The 21,630-nt window shown below is 46.6% G+C and overlaps 1 protein-coding gene and 2 long non-coding RNA genes across 5 annotated transcripts in view; 1 reads left to right on the top strand and 2 right to left on the bottom strand.

Annotated features, from left to right (window-relative positions):
* Positions 1-3,768, bottom strand: part of LAPTM4B (lysosomal protein transmembrane 4 beta) — a 62,193-nt gene extending 58,425 nt beyond the window's left edge. Inside the window, exon 1 of one of the 3 annotated variants that reach the window (XM_070383014.1) lies at positions 3,437-3,768. In XM_070383014.1, coding sequence (XP_070239115.1) covers positions 3,437-3,535 — 99 coding nt within the window. In that variant the 5' untranslated portion in view covers positions 3,536-3,768. Of the gene's footprint in view, positions 1-252; positions 301-1,221; positions 1,255-3,436 lie in introns of those variants that run through there. The other 2 variants (XM_070383013.1, XM_070383012.1) reach the window with 2 other exon arrangements.
* Positions 3,769-4,633: 865 nt separating this feature from the next.
* Positions 4,634-7,411, top strand: LOC138990742 (uncharacterized). The gene is made up of 3 exons (XR_011466844.1): positions 4,634-4,729; positions 5,132-5,342; positions 6,655-7,411. It is a non-coding gene; the product is annotated as an uncharacterized lncRNA (long non-coding RNA).
* Positions 7,412-18,991: 11,580 nt separating this feature from the next.
* LOC138990741 (uncharacterized) lies at positions 18,992-21,538 on the bottom strand. The gene is made up of 3 exons (XR_011466843.1): positions 21,354-21,538; positions 20,927-21,046; positions 18,992-19,096 (listed from the first exon to the last, which is right to left on the bottom strand). It is a non-coding gene; the product is annotated as an uncharacterized lncRNA (long non-coding RNA).
* Positions 21,539-21,630: the final 92 nt, after the last annotated feature.

Here is a 21,630-nt window from a genome sequence, read left to right as displayed (position 1 = left end):
CACTCAGACCACAAGCTGCAATCACTTAACCTCTTCGCCTTGGTTTTTCCTCTGTAAAATGGGAATTTAAAAAAAATCTACCAGGAATATGTAAAAACTAAGCTTATGCAAAGAACTGTAGAGAAAAATGTTGCCTGCCATTCCAGTTCTACCAGGATCAAGCCGTTAGCCACCACAGTCACCCAGGACTCTGGGACTGAGGGGAATTCAGGCTAGAGACAGACAGATCCCCAAGATAATGCAGGTCCATACCTGAGAAATTTCAGCTTTCACAGATTCTTGCATCTTCCCGTACTTAGAAAATGATACATAAAATCATTAACCTGATTTGCCTGTTCCGTGATTAACACTCATCTCAGGACTTCAACTACAGGTTTTCTCACAGCAAAAAATTCTTATATCCCGGCTCCTCCCTCACATCTTCACAACAGTTTCTCAGAGCTGTCTGAGAGGTTGTTCCCCTGGGCTATTTTATACAGAGTAAGACACTGAATAAACTCAACTCACAGCCTTCTCATAATTCACTCCGGTTTTTTTCATCAAGGAAGCCAGGGAATTCCCTGGAGACCCAGTGATGAGGACTCCTCGATTTCACTGTGGAGAGCGGAGTTTGACCCCTTCTCAGGGAAGCCTCGTGGTGTAGCCAAAAAAAGTAGTGCTATCAATAGTACAGTGGGCTTCCGCAGTGGCTCAGTGGTAAAAGAATCCGCTGGCAATGCAGGAGACGCAGGTTCCATGCCTGGGTCGGAGAGATCCCCTGGAGAAGGAGATGGCAACCCACTCCAATAATCCTGCCTGGAGAATTCCATGGACAGAGGGGCCTGGTAGGCTATGGTCCATGGGTTCGCAAAGAGTTGGGCACAACTGAAGCGACTGAGCACAAATAGCGCCTGGCACACAGGAGCTTAGTAAATGGTCATGGTAGAAAACAATTAGAAAATGCATAAAAAAGATTCACTTTACCTTTCCTTTCAATGGACTCTTTTTTGAATATCTATATTCCTACCCTTTTTTCTCCTGAAAACTTTTTTGATAGTGACCTCATTCCATCCAGATGACTGGTGGAAAGAGAAAGAGATGCCTTGTTCTTTAGCTCCTTCATCTTAAAAATGTACGCGTAAATCAAAGTTTTGGATAACCAAATTACATATGTAAAAGGATGAGGGAAACTCACTAGTTTAAAAAAAGTTTAAATTGTTTTGAGAAAAGCTAAAGACTTACAAAGATGACCAGCAGCATACAGCGTCTGAGGGGTCGCACAGAGTCGGACACGACTGAAGCGACTTAGCAGCAGCAGTGTACACTGTGTGCCCTACGTCGTTCCAGTCGTTTCCAACAATCGGCAACCCTGGTGGACTGTCGCCCACAGGCTCCTCCGCCCAGGGCATTTCCCAGGCAAGAATTACTGGAGTGATTTGCCCTTTCTGCCGCCAGGGGATCTTTCCCATCAGGGACCCAACCTGTTTCTCCTGTCTCCTGCGTCGGAAAGCGGGTCCTTCACCACTAGCACCCCTGGGAAGCCCCAACATGGCTTGCTTATTCACATCTGCTGAAAAGCTTTCTAATTATTTTTCAAAAAGCCATCGTTCCAAATGCTAAAACCTGCATCCCAATAACTCCTTTCCCCAAAGAGCACGCTCAAGCTGTGGACAAAGCCTGCAGAGTCCTCTCCTTTTATCACACCAATGTGTCCTACTGGATTACCGCCAACAACAGGGCTCAAGTAGATTTATCTTTCCTGTAGATCACGTAGTCCATTTGCCTAATGCAGTGCCCTAGATTTTACAAATTACATTCATAGATGTACTTGCACCCTGCAGATTTCAACATCTTCAAGGAGGACACAAGACATGTGGATAAAATTGTCTATCCTGATTATCAATAAAAGCACTATTTCAAGACCACCCACTATTCTTTCGCTGTAACTTTCAATTTCCGGGTTTTTTTTTTTTTTTTGCTTTCAGTAAAACCAGGGTAGAGCCAATACCCAGATGTTCTCTCTGCATTCAAGCCGCACAGTAAGAACCCACATATATTAAAGATTTGTCTGAAAGCTTTTAAGGCCAAATACTTCTATTGTGTGGCCTGTGACAGTCACTGAATAAAGGAAACTTGCAACTATAAATAGCACAGAGAACACCATATTGGGGGAGAGGGGTGTTTTGCTTACAGTGGCACCACAGACGAGTTCACAATTCGACTTACGTCCGTGTTACATCAAAACACTGAACTATCAACAGACCAAAACACTCTGATGACTAAGAAGATCAGAATGTACCACCACTAAAAAGTTCTATATGCCATCTTACTACCACGTCTAAGGTGTTTCTTCCTGGTGCAGAGGCATTCAGCGCCCAGAGGCTCGGGCTTAACTCTCCATCATGATGGAACAGAAACCACGATGCAGCGGAACCCGACTCGGGTGCTGGTGCAGTCTGGGTCGGGGTGGGGCACCAATCAACCTGGAGCTGGTACAGGGCACGACTCCAAGTTGCCTCACTAGCGCCTGATAATCACTGCTCCCCAGACAAGTAAAAAGCTCCTATCTAGAAACAAACTAACAGACCAGATGGGCCTTCGGGGTCGGCTAAGAAGCTGGGGATCACCTGCAAATCGGGGGTTTGGGGGTGGTAAGTGGGTGTAAAATGGCTGTCCAGGGCCGACTGAAACGCAGTGAATCACAAGGCAAGCCCCTCCTAGGGTAAGGGCTTTACAACAAGCATGTGGGTAGGGCACCCCCACCCCCAGCCATTCCCACTCCGGATGCGAAGGCGCGCAGGAGGCGAGCCAGCAAAACCCCGGGCACCTGCGGGCCGGGAGAGCTGGCAGGCGCGGGGGAGGGTGGGGGCGGACAGCAAGAGGTGCCGGCTCACTGCCTCGACGGCTCTCCCGACCCGTCGAAAACACAAAGCCCAGCGGACGCAGAGAATAAAGGAAAGGCGGGCACGTGCTCCGCAGGCAAGGATGGGGGTGCCGGGGCTCCGCTGACCATCAAAGCGCGCTTTCGCCAGAAACCGCGCAGCTCCGGGAGGCCCAGCCGGCTCCCGGCGGAAGGCTTTGGGGCGCCCCCTTTGCTCAGCGCGACCCCAGCCCACGCGCACCGCCCCCCGAAACCATCCCCACCCCGAACACTGGGTCCTGACCGCAGCCCCCGCCACAGGTTGGCTGAGCCGGGGGGTGGGGGGGCGGGGGGGGACGAATCGTGGAGCCGCCCGCCCAGAGAATTAAGTTTCTAATAATATAACTTTAGGCGGATTAACGCCGGCTTCGCCCAACCCCGAGGGCCGCAGCCGGTACCCATGAGGGGGTGTGAAAAGTGAAGCGGGTTCCCGGGGGGTCCCGGGGCGTCCGCGCTCCTCCCAGGCAGGTGCGCGCCCCCTACCCCAACCCCAGGGGGCGGGGGGGGGCGGGGTTCGTCCAGGCGGGTCGCGCTCACCAAGTACCAGACGCCGAGCAGGATGGTGCCAGTGCGGACATGGCAGCAGAGGCAGCAGCTGTTGGAGTAGAACCGCGTCCAGGGGGCCACCATCTTCATCGCTCGGGCCGCGGGCGCAGTGGCGCGACTCTGCGCCCAAGTTCGCAGGAGCTTTGGCCGTCGGTCCTGAGCGCCGCGCGGCTGTCGCCGGCCCCTCTCTCCCCGGCTACCCTCGCTCCCTCTTCCCGGCCCCCGTCCGCCTACCACTGGCCCCGGGCCCCGCGCCTCTCCTCGCGAAGAGCTCGCAGCTGGAACCTCGGCCGGAGCCAGAGCTCCGAGGGCTGCGGGGAAAGGGGGCGGGACCAGGGCGGGGAGAGGGGCGGGGCGGGGTTCCCGCGGACCACGTGACGGGCGCCCGGGCCCTGTGACGTCACCGCGGGCTCCATCCGGCAGCCGGCGGCCGGCGCCGCCCGCCCCGGGGGACAGAAATCAATCAACCCTCACCCCTGGCAGTCCCTGAGTAGGCCCCCGGTGGAGTTCTGGGCCTCCCGTCTTCCGTTTGGTCATTCGTGTAACTCCACCACCGGTTCGAGATTCTTTTATAGTCTAGTTGGTGTTGGGGTTTTTTTTTCTTCTTTCACTTGTATCTTGCAGATATTCTGTACGTTCGGTGCCATTCCCGTTGTTATCTTGCAGGTTGGCTGGGGGAGGGAAACGGTAAGGGTTATTCCGGCCAACTGCAGTCCTTTGAACCGCTGGTGAAGCCGCCCAGAGCAGTCTGTCTCTGCTTCCCAGCTCATTCACTGTGGTAGTAATCTTTTCCCAGAAAATAGAATGTGTACTACACTTGCGCTTCAGGTAGCGTTTTTAAATCGTGACTGCAGCTCTAAAGAAAGAGTCGTTAAGCCAAGTACTGCCACAAGGTCTCTGTGTAAGAGGATAAGGTAAGGAGTCCTGGGGAAAAAAGAGAAACAGGCATGGCTTTCTTGGCATAAGAGAAGCCTTCTTTGGCCTAAGCCATTTTGTGATCTAAGACTGACCCCAGGGCTTGTCCTTGAACAGGCTTCAGCAAGCACGAAAGATCTTAAGGGAACACAAGAAAAAACTGTTAAGGGGCAAGAGAAGGAACAATAGCAAAGATAACAAATCAGGTGTGAAGACTCCCTGGAGTGTTTCAGTGGTAACCATTAACCTTTCGCACTTTCTTGAACTGTTTTGCAGAATTTAAACCCCTTCCAGTGTGCAATCATCCTCTAAGGCAGGAGTCCCCAACACCCCCGACCCCTCATTAGGAACAGGACCATACAGCAGGAGGTGAGCAGTTGTCTTCCAGGAAACTGGTCCTTGGTGCCAAAAATGTTGGGGACCACTGCTCTAAGGGATGATGTTGTCGACCTTTGCTGACCCTCATGACTTCAGTCAACTCAAGTTTGGACTCTGATCCCCATGCCCCTTCATGAATACACATGGAACCTTAGCTTAAAGCTCCTCCCCTTTTGCTGTTTAGAGAGACACTGTTTTGGGGATGATACCCCAGTGTTCTCCTTTCTTGCTGCAAGTAATAGATCCTGTCTTTTCACAATCCTTGTTTTGGTTCTGTCTTTTGGCTCCATACCCACCAAGAGGTGAACCCAGTTTTTTTGGGTAGCACCTACGAGACCCAACACAGAGAGTTACTCCTAGGATTCCAGTTTGCGGTTATTTCCTCCCATCTAGTGTTTCGTCTGGAAGTGATCTCAGAGAGAGAGTGATCCTGAAGAGAGATCTTAGTTTCCTCTGCAGAAACTGAATCTGGGAAGCCTGAATGAAAACCAGGAAACCTAGCCACCAGACCACCGGCAGCTAGAGGCTAGAAGCAAAGTGGCCCTAGCTCCTTCCCACATTTGAAAGCAAGAAAGTTTCAAGGAGGCAAAAACTATACAAACAGGTACAAAGTTTATTATTACAGACCCAGCACAATGTATGGGAGAACACATAGTAGAGAAGCAGTTTATTTATTAAGTCAGAAGCGGAGCAGAGATACACACCAGAGAGAAAGGGTATGGCATCCTTTCTAAGGAGGAAGAACACAGTAAGTCCAAAGCCAGAGAGAAATACACACTCAAAGAGGAGTGTGGCCATCCTGAATGACGAGGACTGCGCTACATCAGAAACTAGGCAGAGACACACACCTGGAGAGGAATGCAGGCGTCCTGAGTGAGGAGGGGCCAGTAAAGAGGTGATTTAAATCACTTATATAGGACAGTCCTTCCGGGTCTTTGTTTTGTTGCTGTTTAGTCACTAAATCATGTCCAACCCTTTGGTAACCCCAGGGACGGTACCCTGCCCGGCTCCTCTGTCCATGGGATTGCCCAGGCAAGAATAGTAGAGTGGGTTGCTGTTTCCTTCTCCCGAGGATCTTTCCGAGCCATGGATCGAACCTTCATCTCTTCTGTTTCCTGCATTGGCAGGTGGATTCTTTACCACTGAACCACCTGGGAAGCTGGGGTCATTGTTTACCTTTGGTCAATTATCTTGTTTCTTTTTTCACATCTGACCGTTCCTTGGACCATCCCCAAGATGCATTCACGTTTTGCTAAGATGGATCCGACCGTAGAGGCCTGTGGGCACGTGTCCACACTTACTCCCTCCAATTTTGACCCTCAAGAACACTTCCTGCACTTGTACAGACAGGGAAGTCTTCCTTGACCTCAGGATTGGGACCTTATCTCTTTACTTTAGCAGAGCTCAGGTTTTGCCTCTAGCTTTGTTCTCAAGAGAAGGAAATGGCAACCCACTCCAGTATTCTTATCTGGAAAATCACAAGGATGGGAGAGCCTGGCAGGCAATGGGGTCCACGGAGTTGCGAAGAGTTGGACTCGACTGAGTGACTAACAGTTGTTCGTGGAGTGTCTGGGTGAGAAAAAACTTGAATTTTACTCCACTTGACAAACACCAGGTGTCCAACCCATCTATCTCTTACCTCAGAAGAATCCTTCCTTGTCCTATGTTATCTGCTAATCACTGTGTAAGCCAAGCATCTCAAACGAGTTAAGATTATTACACAGCATGTGTCAACCTCCTCCTCCTCCTTAGAAAGGATGCCATTTCATTTTGGATTTGGAAAAAGAGAAAGACTAGTTGGATCTATATTTCTTGAAGACAGATTATATAGAAAGGAAGAGGAATATGAGATAAGGCTGCTTAAGTGCAAGAATAGTTTTACGAGGCTATAAAGTTGTCACATTCTTATTGTGTAGCGTAAACCTGGATCTCAAGGAACTCTAGAGTCATCCCCAGAGATGTCAACCACAAGCCCCAATAAGAAATAATAATGAACACCAAAGCCGAGGAGGACTCTGCAAGGCCCTCTGGATACAAAAACCCCTCCACTGCTCCCATTTCTTGTTTGCAGAAAAAGGTTTTAGTCTCCTAAGCCTGCCCTGAGCTTCAAAGAGCAGGCAGGAGTGCTTGCCGACTAGAGAAGCGAGGGAATGCAGAAACAAAGAAAAAGCAGCTCAGCAAGAAAAGTCGTAACAGTCCAGTGTTCATACAGAATCCCACCTGCTCCTCAAGGGATATGCACAACAATCTGACACATACCTTTCAGTCGTTATGCAGAAACGAAGACACACCTCCCTACCGCAGGTGGATAATGATGAAGTAGACCCCAGATGATTAATATTCCTGAAACATCACCCTCTAACCTCACCACCAACCAATCAGAAGAAGGTCATACCCCCTGCGGTTCTCACCCCAAATGTCACCTTTAAAAATGCTTCCATGAGACCAACATGTACACACTGGTGTATATAAAATAGATAACCAACAAGGACCTACGTATAACACCAAGAACTCTGCTCAATGATATAGGGCAGACTGAATGGGAGGGGTGTTTGGGGGAGAATGGATATATATATATATGGCTGAGTCCTTCTGATGTGCACCCGAAACTATCACAGCATTGTTAATTGGCTATATTCCAATAAAAAATAAAAAGTTACAAATAAAAGATACATGGTTATAGTAGTATTCTTGGCAAGGCAGCAATGAGTGGTGACATGAAGTGAGATCTTAATCACCTAACAAGAAGTTGAACCTGGGTAGCTTGAATGGAAACCAGGAATCTTAGCCATCAGATCAGGGGGATCGGGGAGCGGGGATAGAGGCTAGAAGCTATTTTTCCCTGGACATTTGCCCCCAAGTGAAAATTGAATTTCTCACAGAGGCAAAAACTGTAAATGCAGGTTGTTTGTTGTTCAGTCTCTCTGTTGTGTCAGATAACTTGTAACCCCACGGACTGCAGCACACCAGGCTTCCCTGTCCTTCACCATTTCCCAGAGTTTGCTCAAACTCATGTCCATCGAGTCAGTGATGCCATCCAACCATCTCGTCCTCTGTCGTCCCCTTCTCCTCCTGCGCTTAATGTTTCCCAGCATCAGGGTCTTTTCCAATGAGTCGGCTCTTCACATCAGGAGGCACACAGTATTGGAGCTTCAGCATCAGTCCTTCCAATGAATATTCAGGACTGATCTCCTTTAGGATTGACTTGTTTGATCTGCTTGCTGGCCAAGGGACTCTCAAGAGGCTTCTCCAGCACCACAATGCAAGAGCATCAATTCTTTGTCACTCAGTTTTCTTTATGGTCCAACTCTCGTATCTATACATGACTACTGGAAAAACCATAGTTTTCACTATATGAACCTTTGTCAGCAAAGTGATGTCTCTGCTTTTAATATGCTATTGAGCTTTGTCATAGCTTTTCTTCCAAGGAGCAAATGTCTTTTAGTTTCATGGCTGCAGTCACTGTCTGCAGTGATGTTGGAGTCCAAGAAAATAAAGTCTGTCACTGCTTCTACCTTTTTCCCTATTTACCATGAAATGATGGGACCGGATGCCATGATCTTCATTTTTTGAATGCTGAGTTTAAAGCTCACTTTTTCACTCTCCTCTTTCACCTTCATTAAAAGGCTCTTTAGTTCTTCTTTGCTTTCTTTCCATTAGTGTGGTATCATCTGTATAACTGAGGTTGTTGGTAATTGTCCAATCTTGATTCTAGCTTGTGTTTCATCCAGCCAGGCATTTCACATGATGTACTGTGCATATAAGTTAAATAAGCAGGATGACAATATACAGCCTTGAGGCACTCCTTTCCCAAACTGGAACCAGTCTGTTGTTCCATGTCCAGTTCTAACTGTTGCTTCCTGACTGCACACAGGTTTGTCAGGAGGCAGGTCAGGTGGTCTGGTATTCCCATCTCTTTAAGAATTCTCCACAGTTTGTTGTGACCCACGCGAAGGCTTTAGCATAATCAGTGAAACAGAAGTAGATGTTTTTGGAGAATTCCCTTGCTTTTTCTTTTGTTTTTAGAGCTTTTTTTTTTTTTTTTGGCTGAGCTGGGTCTTAGTTGTGTCATGTGGGATCTTAGTTGTGTCATGCGGGATCTACTTCCCTTACCAGGGATCGAACCCAGGCCCCCTGCATAGAGAGCAAAGAGTCTTAGCCACCGGACCACCAGGGAAATCCCTCTCCTGCTTTTTTGATGATCCAATGAATGTTGGCAATTATGTTACTGGACGGAATTTTGGGTCAGCTCGCTTGCTGCACAGTAAAGTCAATATACTGATAGTGGGTTGTGGTGAGAGTACTTTAACAGGATTTATTGCAGGCAGCAAGGAAAGAGTGTAGGCAGCTCATGTTCAAAAGACCTAAACTCCCCTGTGGCTTTCAGGGAAGGGTTATTTATTTATTTTTAGTTATGTTGACTTAAAAAATACAGCCTAAAAGTTGAGAGTTATATTTCACTCAATGGGAATTTTTAGGACTTCAAGCCTGGGAAACACCATCTCAAATAACCTTGAACGACTTGCTGCTAGGAGGCAAAGGGGACGAGCGAGGTTACATAGTAATTTTGCAACAATGGGCAGATAGTCTGAACGTCAAAAATTTTTTGTAAATTAAAATTAGATATCCCAAGTTAAGGTACATGTCTGTATGTATGGGAAGATGGGAGAGTCTGAGCTCACTGAAACTATTCTTTTGATATGTACCTCAGCTATCTGGGGCCAGTTTCTTGTATTTTTTTCAGATCCTGAGTTCATCAGGGCTCACTGTAGGGAGTAGCTGTAGTCTGATGGCTGCTGCTGCTAAGTCACTTCAGTCGTGTCTGACTCTTAGCGACCCCATGGACTGCAGCCCACCAGGCTTCTCCATCCGTGGGATTTTCCAGGCAAGAGTACTGGAGTGGGGTGCCGTTGCCTTCTCCAGTCTGATGGCTACTAGATGGCAAGTATTCGTCCTGAGTTCTCTCGGGGCTCACTGGCTCACTTTGGAGGGCTGCAATTGCTGATGATTGTGACATCCTTGTTTACTGATATGGCAGTAATTAATGCTTTCAAATTGTGGTGCTGGACAAGACTCTTGGGAGTCCCTTGGACAGCAAGGAGATTAAACCAGTCAATCATAAAGGAAATCAACCCTGAATATTCATTGGAAGGACTGATGCTAAAGCTGAAGCTCCAATACTTTGGCCACCTGATGCGAGCAGCCGACTCACTGGAAAAGACCCTGATGCTGGAAAAGACTGAGGGCAAGAGGAGAAGGGGGCAACAGAGGATGAGTTGTTTGGATGGCATCATCAACTCCACGGACATGAGTTTGAGCAAACTCTGGGGGATTGGAAGGACAGGGGAGCTTGGCATGTGAAGGTCAGGGGAGCAAGTGTCCATGGGGTCACCAAGAGTCAGACATGACATAGCTACTGAACAACAAGAACGTACTTGTGGGAGTTAATCAGGGGCAGCAAATAAGAAATTTCAGTTTGTGCTTTTTCACTTCAAATTCCAGTTTTCTTTCACATTAGAGATAATTTTCTCCCTGCAATCTTCCATTAATATTTAATGATGCTCAAAACCACTTTTAACCAGCGCTAGGACAAGCATTAGTGCTTTAAGAAGAAACGGAAATAAAGAATAAGAATGGGGAGTGCTGCATTCCAAATTCAGACTCCCAGCACATTCCCATAGTTATCTCCTGCTCTGCCCTCCCCACCAGAATTTCACATTCATTAAGCAAGTGACTCATTGATTCAAAGGAATTGTACTTCTGAGAGCTTAATCTTCAAATATTCGAAATTTACAGACCCTAGCCAAATTGCTTTTGATAAGAAGAGAGACAGAGTAGAGGACTCTTAGCTGGAGAAAGGAGCCAGGAAGAGAGAAACAATACATCCTGCAAGTGAAGTTTATTAAGTAAAATTTAATGTCAAGGAATTCCTTGGTGGTCCCATGGTTAGGAGTCTGCACTTTCACCATCAAGTTCAAATTTTCCATCTCTCATAGGGGGCCTAAAATCCTGCAAGCCGAGCTGCAGCATCAAAAATTAACAGCAGCAGCAGAACACTTAAGCTTTTCCGGTAAGCAGCCTGAAGTGACCTCTAAAAATCGATCCAGAAACCCCACAAAATCATGCAAATCTTCGCGTTCACTTTAAGAACATTTGTGAACCCTCCGGCCATTAAGGGTATGCATATCTGAAAAGCCACCAAGAATCTGAAGGATGTCACTTTAAAGAAGCAGTGTGTCCATTCCATTGTTATGGTGGAGCTGGGAGGCATGCACGGGCCAAAGAGTCGTGCTGGACACAGGCTGGTGACCCAAAAAGAGTGCTGAGGTTTTTCGTGCCCTTGCTCCAAAATGCAGAGGGTAATGTTGAGCTTCAGGATGAGATGTAGATTCTCTGGTCATTGAGCACATCGAGGTGAACAAAGCCCCGAAGATGTGGCACAAGACCTACAGAGCTCCCGGTCAGATCAACCCATCCATGAGCTCTCCTTGGACATTGAGGCGATCCTTACTGAGAAAGATCACATTGTTCCTAAACCAGAAAGAGGAGGCTGCACAGAAGAAAAAAGGTATCCCAGAAGAAACCGAAGAATCAAAAGCTTATGGAATGCAGCAAAAAATAAATGCAAATAAAATTAAAACAAACACACAAACACTTTATGCCAGTGACTTTAGAACTGTATTTATTTGGATGCAAGAGAATATATGGATTGGCCACAAAAGAGGAACAGTGGTTTCCCCAGGTAATTAGTCACAGCTTGATCACTTGTTTTTCAAACAGTAGCATATGTAGCTGGAACACTGATTGCAGTCATACAGTGCCGTTTAGACAAGTCACCTTGATTTCATCCCTGCTGCTGCTGCTAAGTCACTTCAGTCGTGTCCGACCCCATAGATGGCAGCCCACCAGACTCCCCTGTCCCTGGGATTCTCCAGGCAAGAACACTGGAGTGAGTTGCCATTTCCTTCTCCAATGCGTGAAAGTGAAGTTGCTCAGTCGTGTCCGACCCTCAGTGACCCCATGGACTGCAGCCTACCAGGCTCCTCCGTCCATGGGTTTTCCAGGGAAGAGCTCTGGAGTGGGGTGCCAATCCCTAGTGTAACCAAAAGTGCTCTGCTCAAAAGCCAATAAAGAGGCAAGGTGAGTGGAAAGGAAAGTTTGCTTTATTTCGGATGCCGGCAGTGGGGTGGCAGGGTGGCTGTGAGGGGGGATTGGTTATGCAGAGGGCTGATCAGCGTATCTAGTTGTTTTAAGTACAGTTAGTCTTCCGTTCCAGGGTCAGTTTGTTCCCATTTCTTTGAGGCCAGTTCTCGGAATTGTGACAGCTTATGTCATGGCTGCAGTCTGGTCATCATGTAGTTAACTTCATCCACCTGGTGGGGGTTTCAGTATCTATAAAACAGCTCACCGGATATGGCTCAGAAGATTATCTGTAGCCCTTGAGGAGGAACCAAAAGGTCCTTGACTTTGCTTAGCGACTAAACCATTATTGTTTTGTCTAGTTTGACTGTTTTCCGTGGTTTCTGCATTTTCTCATTTCTCTGATTAAACTTATTTTTTGACTAAAGTTTTCCCACAGACAAATGGCAGTCTGAGAACATGGGGGAGGGGGCTGGGGAGCCACAGGACCCTGCTCCGTTTTACCAGAAGCCTCAGCTTCTGGGGACATGCTTGCTTCTTTTCTGCGAGGGTGAAGGACAACAGCCTCCATGGCCTTGGTCAGGTTGCCCTGCAATTCACGTGTCATCCCTCCTCTCCATCCTTCACTGACCCCGTGGTGCCTTCACTGTGTTTGCTCAGTCCTGTCCAACTCTGCGGTCTCAAGGACTGTAGCCTGCCAGGCTCCTCTGTCCATGGAATTCTCCAGGCCAGCATACTGGAGTGGGTTGCCTTTCTTTCCTCCAGGGAATCTTCCCCACCCAGGAATCGAACCCCGGTCTCCTGCGTCTCCTGCACTGGCAGGCAGACTCCTTACCACTGTGCCACCTGCCTTCATTTCCAGATTTTAAGCCCTTCTTACCTCTTGGACATCAGAGCTTGCAGCCTCTTCATCACAGGGCTTTTCCCTTATCGTCTTCTCCAGTTTTTCTCTCCCTAGATCCTCCCCTGCCCCCTTCTTCCAAGTTCAGGTATTTTCCAATGAGTAGGGGGAATTTTTTCTTTCTGTCAGATAATGCCACTCTCTTTCTTTTGTCAAATTTCTTCTTTCTAGAACACATTACATTTCAATCTATCTGTTTGAGATCCAAATTACCCAGTGTTACTCTGGGTGGTGACTGTGTGTAAGACATAAAGGTTACAAGCGTTAGAACATTCTGCTCCTGCTCCCAGAGTTTATTGTGTAGACTGGTGCACAAGTCCCTGTGATGCTATTCAGAATGTGTGCCAAGCATCCTTACAGCCACAAACAAAATGCATCAGGAAAGCAGAGGGATTAATTACATTAAAACTGTGGGGAATTAGCATTTCAGTTGGGCCTTGTAAAGGGTGAATAGAATACAGACCAGAAAAGGTGAAGGAAGAGACATTTTAAAAAAAATTAATTTTGTTGAAGTTTAGTTGATTTACAACGTTGCGTTAATTTGTGCTGTACAACGAAGGGTGTCAGTTTAACATACATACATATATATATTTTTCACACTGTTATTACTATTTTGCCTGTGTTGTGTAGCTTGTGGGATCTTAGTTCTCCAACCAGAGATTGAACCCAGACCCATGGCAATGGACTCGCTGAGTCCGAATCCTTGGATCTCCAGGGATTCTCTCTTTTTCTTATTCTTTTCTATTATGATTCATCACAGGATACTGAATATAATTCCCTGTGCTATGCATTAGGACCTTGTTTATCCATTCTCTGTAATAGTTTGCAAGAGACACTTGATCTGGGAGTTGTATAGAGCCAGACAGTCCTCTGGGGGAGGGAAGGTCTCACTTGAACTACCTCCATGACCTCAGCAAGCAGCTGTCCCAGGAGCGACCTCAGGAGCCCTCTCAAAGCTGAGAAATTCAGGGCTTCCCTGGTGACTCAGTGGTAAAGAATCCACCTGCCAATACAGGAGACGCAGGTCTGATCCCTGGTGTGGGAAGATACCACATCTTATAGCAACTAAGCCCATGGACCACAACTACTGAGCCTGTGCTCTGTCTAGAGCCTGGGAGTTACAACTATTGAGCCCATGTGCCGCAACTACCGAAGCCTGAGTGCCCTAGAGCCCTTGCTGTGCAACACGAGAAGCCACTGCCATGAGAAGCCCTCACGCTGCAACGGGAGAGTAGCCACTGCTCACCGCAACGCATACAGCAATGAAGACCCAGTGGAGACAAAACAAATTAAAAAGCTGAGAAATTCCAAGAGCTACTACTTAACTCCTGGAAATGTAAAACGGGGCTCAACACCTTCCCTAGACGCGTTGGAAAGGGGGGCCACATGCCTATGCCAGAGGGCGCTGTGGAATGTCTATAAGGAGCTCATCATTTAATAAGGGAGACAGTGTAATACACAGAAAACATAATAGCAAGATAAGTGCTTAGGTATCTTTAGCACACAGGGTGCTATGAGAACCTCAGATCTCAGCTTTGGAAAGGTCAGAGGACTTCCCAGAGGTGATGACAGCTAAATTCCAAATCATAAGATAAGTTGGGGTTGGCCAAGGAGAGAGACAGAGGACAACTTGGGCAGGATGGGAGCAGGATACCCAAGGGTCTAGGGGCTAGTGAGCCCCAAGGTTAGAAACAGAAAGTAGTACAAAAGCTGGGACTTAACATTTGGAAGGAAAAGGGGCAGATGAGAGAGTGATGGGGTGAAGTAAGTTCAGTGGGTGTCAGTGTAGCTAGGGGATGTAATAGAAGAGGAAAAGCTTCTCATGCCATGCCCCTCGGATTATTTTTCCTGAGGGAACTTCTGAACCACTGAGGTTTTTGTAAATATTAAACACACATGACTTGAAAAATTGATGCCATGAGCCTAAGGGACATACAAATGAGATAAGCAGGGCCTACTACCTGACTTGTGGGTCAGGTGCAGACTGAAACTGCGAGGTCTCTGGTTTAAAGGTTGTTAGGAATTTGAAGATGATGACAGTGGAACATTAACCCAAGCATGAGCCCTTTGAAGTGGGGGGACCCTGAGTACTGCCCAGGTCGCAGGCCCATGAAGCTGGCCCTAGGGACAGGTCCCATATTTCTCTCAGAAATTAAAAACAAAACTAAACAACAGTTAAAAAAAAAGTGAGAGCTGTCTCTTGTTCTGTCAAATAACAAAGAATAGCTTCATGGAGGCTGTGATCAATGCCAATTTTATAGGAGTATGTGGAAGCAAATAAGTCGGATGCCAGATGATTCATTAAAGAATCTGGATCTTGTCCCAGTCAGGGGTCAGGACTATGAAGGTCAGAGCGTGGAACTGGCTCCAGCCCTGAACTGCAGCCAAGGCGGAAGTCAAAAAGCACGATTGATATGCTCTGAGATCCATGTAATGAATCATATATTTATTAAAGTGCACATTTGGAGTTTGCTCTGGTTCTGGACTGGGGCTTGTGAGAGAGACAGCCTAAGACCCAACCTCTCCCTCCAAGAACCTCATGGAGTACAGAAAGAGACAAGAAGGGCAGAGGGAGTCATCAGTGGTAGATACTGTGGCTAACAATACAACAACAACATTCGGATGAATAGTGATGTTAGCATGGCATACTCTTTAGTTTATCAACGTTTAAAGATTTGGAATGCCACCAAATGCAGCTGTACCCATCAGAGTTCAGTCAGGAAAAGAGAAGCCAATCTAGACATTTTACACAACGGGAATGTACTGCAGGAAATTGGTTCCTATAATAACATACTTCACCAGTGCCATCTTGACCCACTTTAGAAGACATGGCTGCAAACGCTCAGTTCAACTTTGCAGGCAGTTTGTTACGCACCCCCCCCCAAACTGCTTGCCTTATCAGGCTCTAACATGCCTGTGTTACAATATGCACTTACCCAAGGCCAGAGGCTCCAGATATCCAACACCCAGGGTGGCGCTTTCTTCCTTGGGTCGGCAGTTATTCAAAATACCCAGTCCCCAGGAAGCCCTCAAAACCTTGCGAACCTCGCCCCGCTTGCCATACAGAAGCTACAGTCCAACCTGCTGTTACCCTGTCCCCGGGTGGTCCAGTCTGGATGTCTTCTCTACTGTGGAGCCTTCAGTCACAGAGTTCTGCCTTCCTGCTCTCTGAGTGTCACTGTGTTATGTCCCACCAGTGAAAGACAACTTAAATCTTACACCACAGTTGCACCCGGATGAGAAGGCCGACAGTGGACACTGAGGCAACCCAGATATTGGCAAAAATAGGAAGGGCACTCCCATCTCCACCCTGCTAGAGCGGTGACCATGGGAAGGGTGGAGCTGCATGGGGGCGCAGATCTCTGTAGACAGGCTGCTGCTGGTGCAAACGCCTCCTGAAGCAGAGAGAGGGGAGGACTGCCTTGGCTTCTCCCTCCTCCCCTCCTCCAGGCGTCTGCCAGCGCTTTCCATTGGCTGAACTCCCAGAAACCAGCTGACAAGGAGTGTGGGAGACAGACTTTCCTGCTTACCAAGACAGCAGGTGGTACTCTGTGTTCACAGCAGCATTATTCACAAAAAAATGGGGACACAACCCAAGTGTCCAGATGAATGGATAAACACAATGTGAGATACATACAGATACAGATACATAATGGAATATTATTCAGCCTTAAAAAGTCAGGAAATCGTGTCACATGCTACAGTACAGGCGGACCTTGAAAACCTTACACTGAGCAAAACAGGCCAATCACAAAAAGACAAATTCTGTCTGCTTCCACCAACTCGAGGAATCCAACGTTGTCAAATTCATAGAAACAGAACACAGAACAGTGGTTGAGGGGAGGAGGATAAGCAGGGGATGTTTTTCATGGGTACAAGTTCATGGTTTGCAAGATGAAAAAGTTCTGTTTCATAATAGTGTGACTATACTTAACATTGCTAAACTATACATTTAAAAATGGTTAAGACAGGACTTGCCTGGTGGTCCAGAGATTAAGAATCCACCTGCCAAGGAGGGGGACACAGGTTCGATCCCTGGTCCGAGACGATCCCACATGCTGTGGGGCAGTTAAGCCTGTGAACCACAACTACTGAAGCCCACGAGCCCTAGGGCCTGAGCTCCACGAGAGAAGCCACTGTCAGGAGGAGCCCACGCACCGCAGATAAGAGTAGCCCCTGCTCGTCACAGATGGAGTCAGCCCACCGCATCAACAAAGATCTAGTGCAGGCAAAAATAAATAAATAAATAAAATTTTTGAAAATGGTGAAGATAGGGACTTCCCCGTGGTCCAGAGGTTGAGAATCCGCCTTCCAATGCAGGGGACACGGGTTCAATCCCTGGTTGGGGAACTAAGAGCCCACAGGCGGCAGAGCAACTAAGCTCACTGGCCCCAGAGTCTGCATGTCGCAATTAAGACCGGATGCAGCCAAATAAATAAATAGAAATTAAAAAAAAAAAAGGTTAAGATAGTAGATTTTGTTATGTGATTTTTCCCATAATAGATTTTTTTTTTATGATATTCTGATACCTGCTACAGCAAGGACGTACCTGGAAAAATGTTAGGCTAAGTCAAATAAACCAGTCTTAAAAGGACAAATATGGTGTGATTCCATTTCAATAAGGTATCAAGAGTAGGCACATTCTTAGAGATGGAGAGTAGAATAGAGCTTACCAGAGGTTAGAAGGAGGTGGAGAGCTTGTGTTTCACAGGTACAGAATGTCTTTTGGGGATGACAAAAATTTCTGCAAACAGTCATAACAGTTACGCAACACTGTGAATGTATTTAATCCCATTGAATTGTACCAGAAAAAAGGGTTAAAAGGCTAAATCTTGTTATGTATATTTTACTACACACACAAAAGAGCAGCAGAGGGGAACTGAATGAACTGAGAGCAATGAGACCTCTAATCCTGAATTGTTATCAAGTAATTTATCTTCGTTCGAGATCTACACAAGCAGGATCTGGCAATGCCTTAGGTCCTGAAGTAGGGAGATCAGTTAATCTCCCTTTATTCGGTTTATAGAATTCTGTAATAAAAGGGCATGCGTTCAAGACATAATTTGCCAATGATTGTGTCTTTGGAAGAATCACTTAATCTTTCTGATTTTTACAAAATGTGAATGATAATCCTACCTTTACGGTTGTTGAGAGGTTATTACAGAATAAAGCATGTTCCATGCCTGGCACACAGTAAGCATAGTAAATGGTAGATTTAGACAAAATTAACATTATGTAGCAGCTGCTAGTGTTTTACATGTATTAGGGAAGTTCACAACAAACTATGAGTTAAGTATTAAAAGCCCTGTTTTTTCAGATGAGAAAACTGAGGGTCCAAAGCTTTAAGCCATGTGTCCTGTGTCTGGCTGCCAGTGGTGTCAGTGCCAGAATTTGGATCCAGGGTGGCCTCACTGCAGAACTTGAGTACATTCAGCTCTTCATGCTGCCCCTTAGATCCTGTCCTCAGGCATTCACAACCAGAGGAACAGAGCACATGTGTAAAGACTAAATAAAACCACCAGCCAACACAGGCAATTGCTCCTGAAAATATACATGGGAAACTAGCATGCTCAAAAGCTGATGCAGTCGTTTCTCTTACCGGAGAGTTAAGAATCTTTCTAATTGCAACACGAGCTTTGATGATATTATGCCAGCTCTTTACAAGTTTCTTAATTAGTTTCCTTCACAAATGAGAAGAGCCAACTAGCCCACATTGACCAGGGACCCTCTGATTGAGAGATTCACAGCTCTGGCATACCCAAGGATTCCTCTCCAGTGTTTGAAGTTATGAGACCTGTGTTCCTTATGACTCATATCAGCACTTTAATTTTCCATTTTCCATCCATGGTTATAAATTAATAAGGGCTAAAATGCAATAAAATATTTAAATGCTTGTACAAAGAGTTCCTTAAGAGGGCAACACTGCTAAAATTGGCAGCATCAGCAGGTGAGATCACAGGAAGGTTGTCAACTGAGAGATGAAAGTTCAAATTCATTAGAAGAAATGTTTGCTAAGGGATGGTCGATTCTGTTACTGACCTGTACACCCAACAGTCTGGATCGCTTGCCATGGTGCCCCTCCCACCAGGAAAATTAGATACCCCTGCCCTCTAAACTCAGGAGTCCCCATGTGACTTGCTTTGGCCAATAAAATATGGTTAGAAGTCAGGTGGGTGGGAGTTTTCAGACTCAGATGATGGTTACCAGGTTATCCCTCCTTTACCTGGAAACAGGGGCTTCCCTGGTGGCTCAGTAGTAGAGAATCCGCCTGCCAAGTCAGGAGACACGGGTTTGATCCCTGGGTCGGGAAGATCCCCCTGGAAAAGGAAATGGCAACCCACTTCAGTATTCTTGCCTAAGAAATCCCACGGACAGAGGACAATGGTGGGCTACAGTCCACAGGGTCGTAAAAAGAGTTGGACACAACTGAGCAACCAAACAATAACCAGGAAACAGGCAACGTGACAGGTTAAGACTGCTCCATCAGCAGTCCCAGGGTGAAGAGACATGGATTACAGCCACAGCCAATCCACCGTAGACACGCAGTGTGGGCAAGAAATGATTTGTGGGGTTGTTTGTTAGCGCAGTGACCTCGCCCTCTGTGATGATACAGGTTATCAGTGTGCCACGGATGAAAATGTGGGTGTTGCACAAGTGAATTAAGAGCCCAGAAGTGGCACCTTCCAGCAAAGTCACCAGGCAATTGGCTGAAAGTTAACAGGAGATTGAGGCAAACTGAAAGGCTTCCTAGCGGACTTGGGCCCTAATATGAGCTGCAAAGGAAAAGGAGAACCCAGACCTCTTCTTGTTCCTATTTTAATTGACTGGCCATCGATTTTCAAATACCAGTAATCGAAAGGCCAACAACAAAAAAAGGATACGAGAAGTTAAGTTTTTATACTTAAGAAGAAAATGATTAGAGGAAAGTGAGAACTATTCACAATCATATAATGAACAATTTTTGTATCTCAGACTTCATCACATTCTAAGATTTTGCTGTCTGTGCCTCCTGTTTTTCCTAAAGAAATATGATATTATGGATACAGATTCAAGCTTCCTGTATACTCTTCCCTCCCTGATCCTATTTCCCTCCTTTACAAAACCTCCTACTCAGTAAGTTAGTTATTTTAAAAAGCTAGAGACCATCAAAATGAAAATCCCACTTTGAAAAAAATATATTTTTTGATGGCAAAATTGAGAAGCATACTTAAAAAAATTATTATATCTGATAATATCAGATAATCATTAAAAATGCCCTTGTCAGAGAGGGAACTGAGGGAAAAATAAGATAATATTTCATGACTATATCACTGTTTTATCCAGTTATCCTGTCTTTTAAGGATTTAACAGGGTCATGACATTTCAGAGTGAAAGAGTTTGGGACTGACTTGGCCCAATGTCTTCATGTTTTGCTTGAGAAACTGAGAGGTGAAGCAACTTGCCCAGAGTCACACAGATATCCGTGTCGGTGCCAGAATTTTGTCTGCACATAACATCACCTTCCAAGAACAGTAAGGAAGAGAGACTGGGAGGGCGGGCTGGCTGTCAGTGCAGAGTATACAGAGCAGCTTTAGAGGGCCCTGGTGGTTCAGGCAGTAAAGAATCTGCCTGCAATGTGGGAGACCCAGGTTGGATCCCTGGGTCGGGATGATCTCCTGGAGAAGGGAATGGCAACCCACTCCAGTATTCTTGCCTAGGAAACCTCATGAACAGAGGAGCCTGGCGGGCTACAGTCCTTAGGACCAAAGGAGTTGGACACGACTGAGAGACTAACACTTTGAGGAGCAATCCTGAGGTGTCCGAGGCAGTGGAGTGAAAAAGGGAGTGGGCAGTCATGTGGAAAGAGCTGGTCTTGGGAGCTTCCCTGGTGGTCCATTGGCTAAGACTCCAAATTCCCAGTGCAGGGGGCCCAGGTTCGATCCCTGGTCAGGGAACTAAATCCTACATGCCACAACTAAGAGTTCACGTGTGTCAACCAAAAAAAGTCTCACGTGCTGCAATTAAGACCCAGCACAGCCAAATAAATATGTAAAAGACGAAGAAAAACTGGTCTTCCCGAGGGGCCTGGAGATTGTGGGAAGTCAGGAGAGGCCCGATGACTGTGCCCAGGCCCATGGCCAGTGGTGATTGTCCGAAGACAGTGTTACCTGCTGGGTCACCTTGACAACCAGGAGCTTCACTGGAAGGCTGAGTGGTCTCAGTGAAACAGAGCAGGACTGTGTGGTCCTTGCCCCCATCCCCTGACCATGTCTTCTGCCTGTGGAAAACTTCAGTCAAAGAATAAGTTGAATCAGAGAAGTGAGAAATGATGAAACAAAGAAAAACAGTCAAAGGAGACTAAATAATAATAATGTAGTCATTAAGCATAGTCAAGGACCTTTAGTTCTTTCTCAAGGGCTCTAGATAATATTCTGAGCCATATCCTGTGAGCTGTGTTATAGATACTAAAACACCAGTTGGAAAAATTAACTACATGATGACCGGACTGTACCCAAGATATGAGCTGCCACAATTCCAAGAACGGACCTCAAAGAAATAAGAACAAATGACCCTGGAACTGAAGATTAACCGTACCTGAAACAACCAAGATGACGCTGGTCAGACCACTGATGGCAAATTTGAAGATGATATCAGAGATGACTGTCCTATTTCTGCATGTAGCCTCTCCCTGCAATTCTATTGCCCTCTGCTTGTCAGGGGAGGGGGCAGGGGGGAGTTGGCCTTCGAATAGATACCTGCCACCCTACCCCTCAAGTTGCCAGCATCTGAAATAAAGCAAAATTTCCTTTCTACCCACCTGGCTTGTGTATTGGCTTCTGAGGGGTGAGCAGCTGGCCTCCTCATCCTACCT

Source organism: Bos mutus, chromosome 14, assembly GCF_027580195.1.
Source record: "Bos mutus isolate GX-2022 chromosome 14, NWIPB_WYAK_1.1, whole genome shotgun sequence".
Lineage (NCBI taxonomy): Eukaryota > Metazoa > Chordata > Mammalia > Artiodactyla > Bovidae > Bos > Bos mutus.
This window is presented reverse-complemented; position numbering and strand designations above follow the sequence as displayed.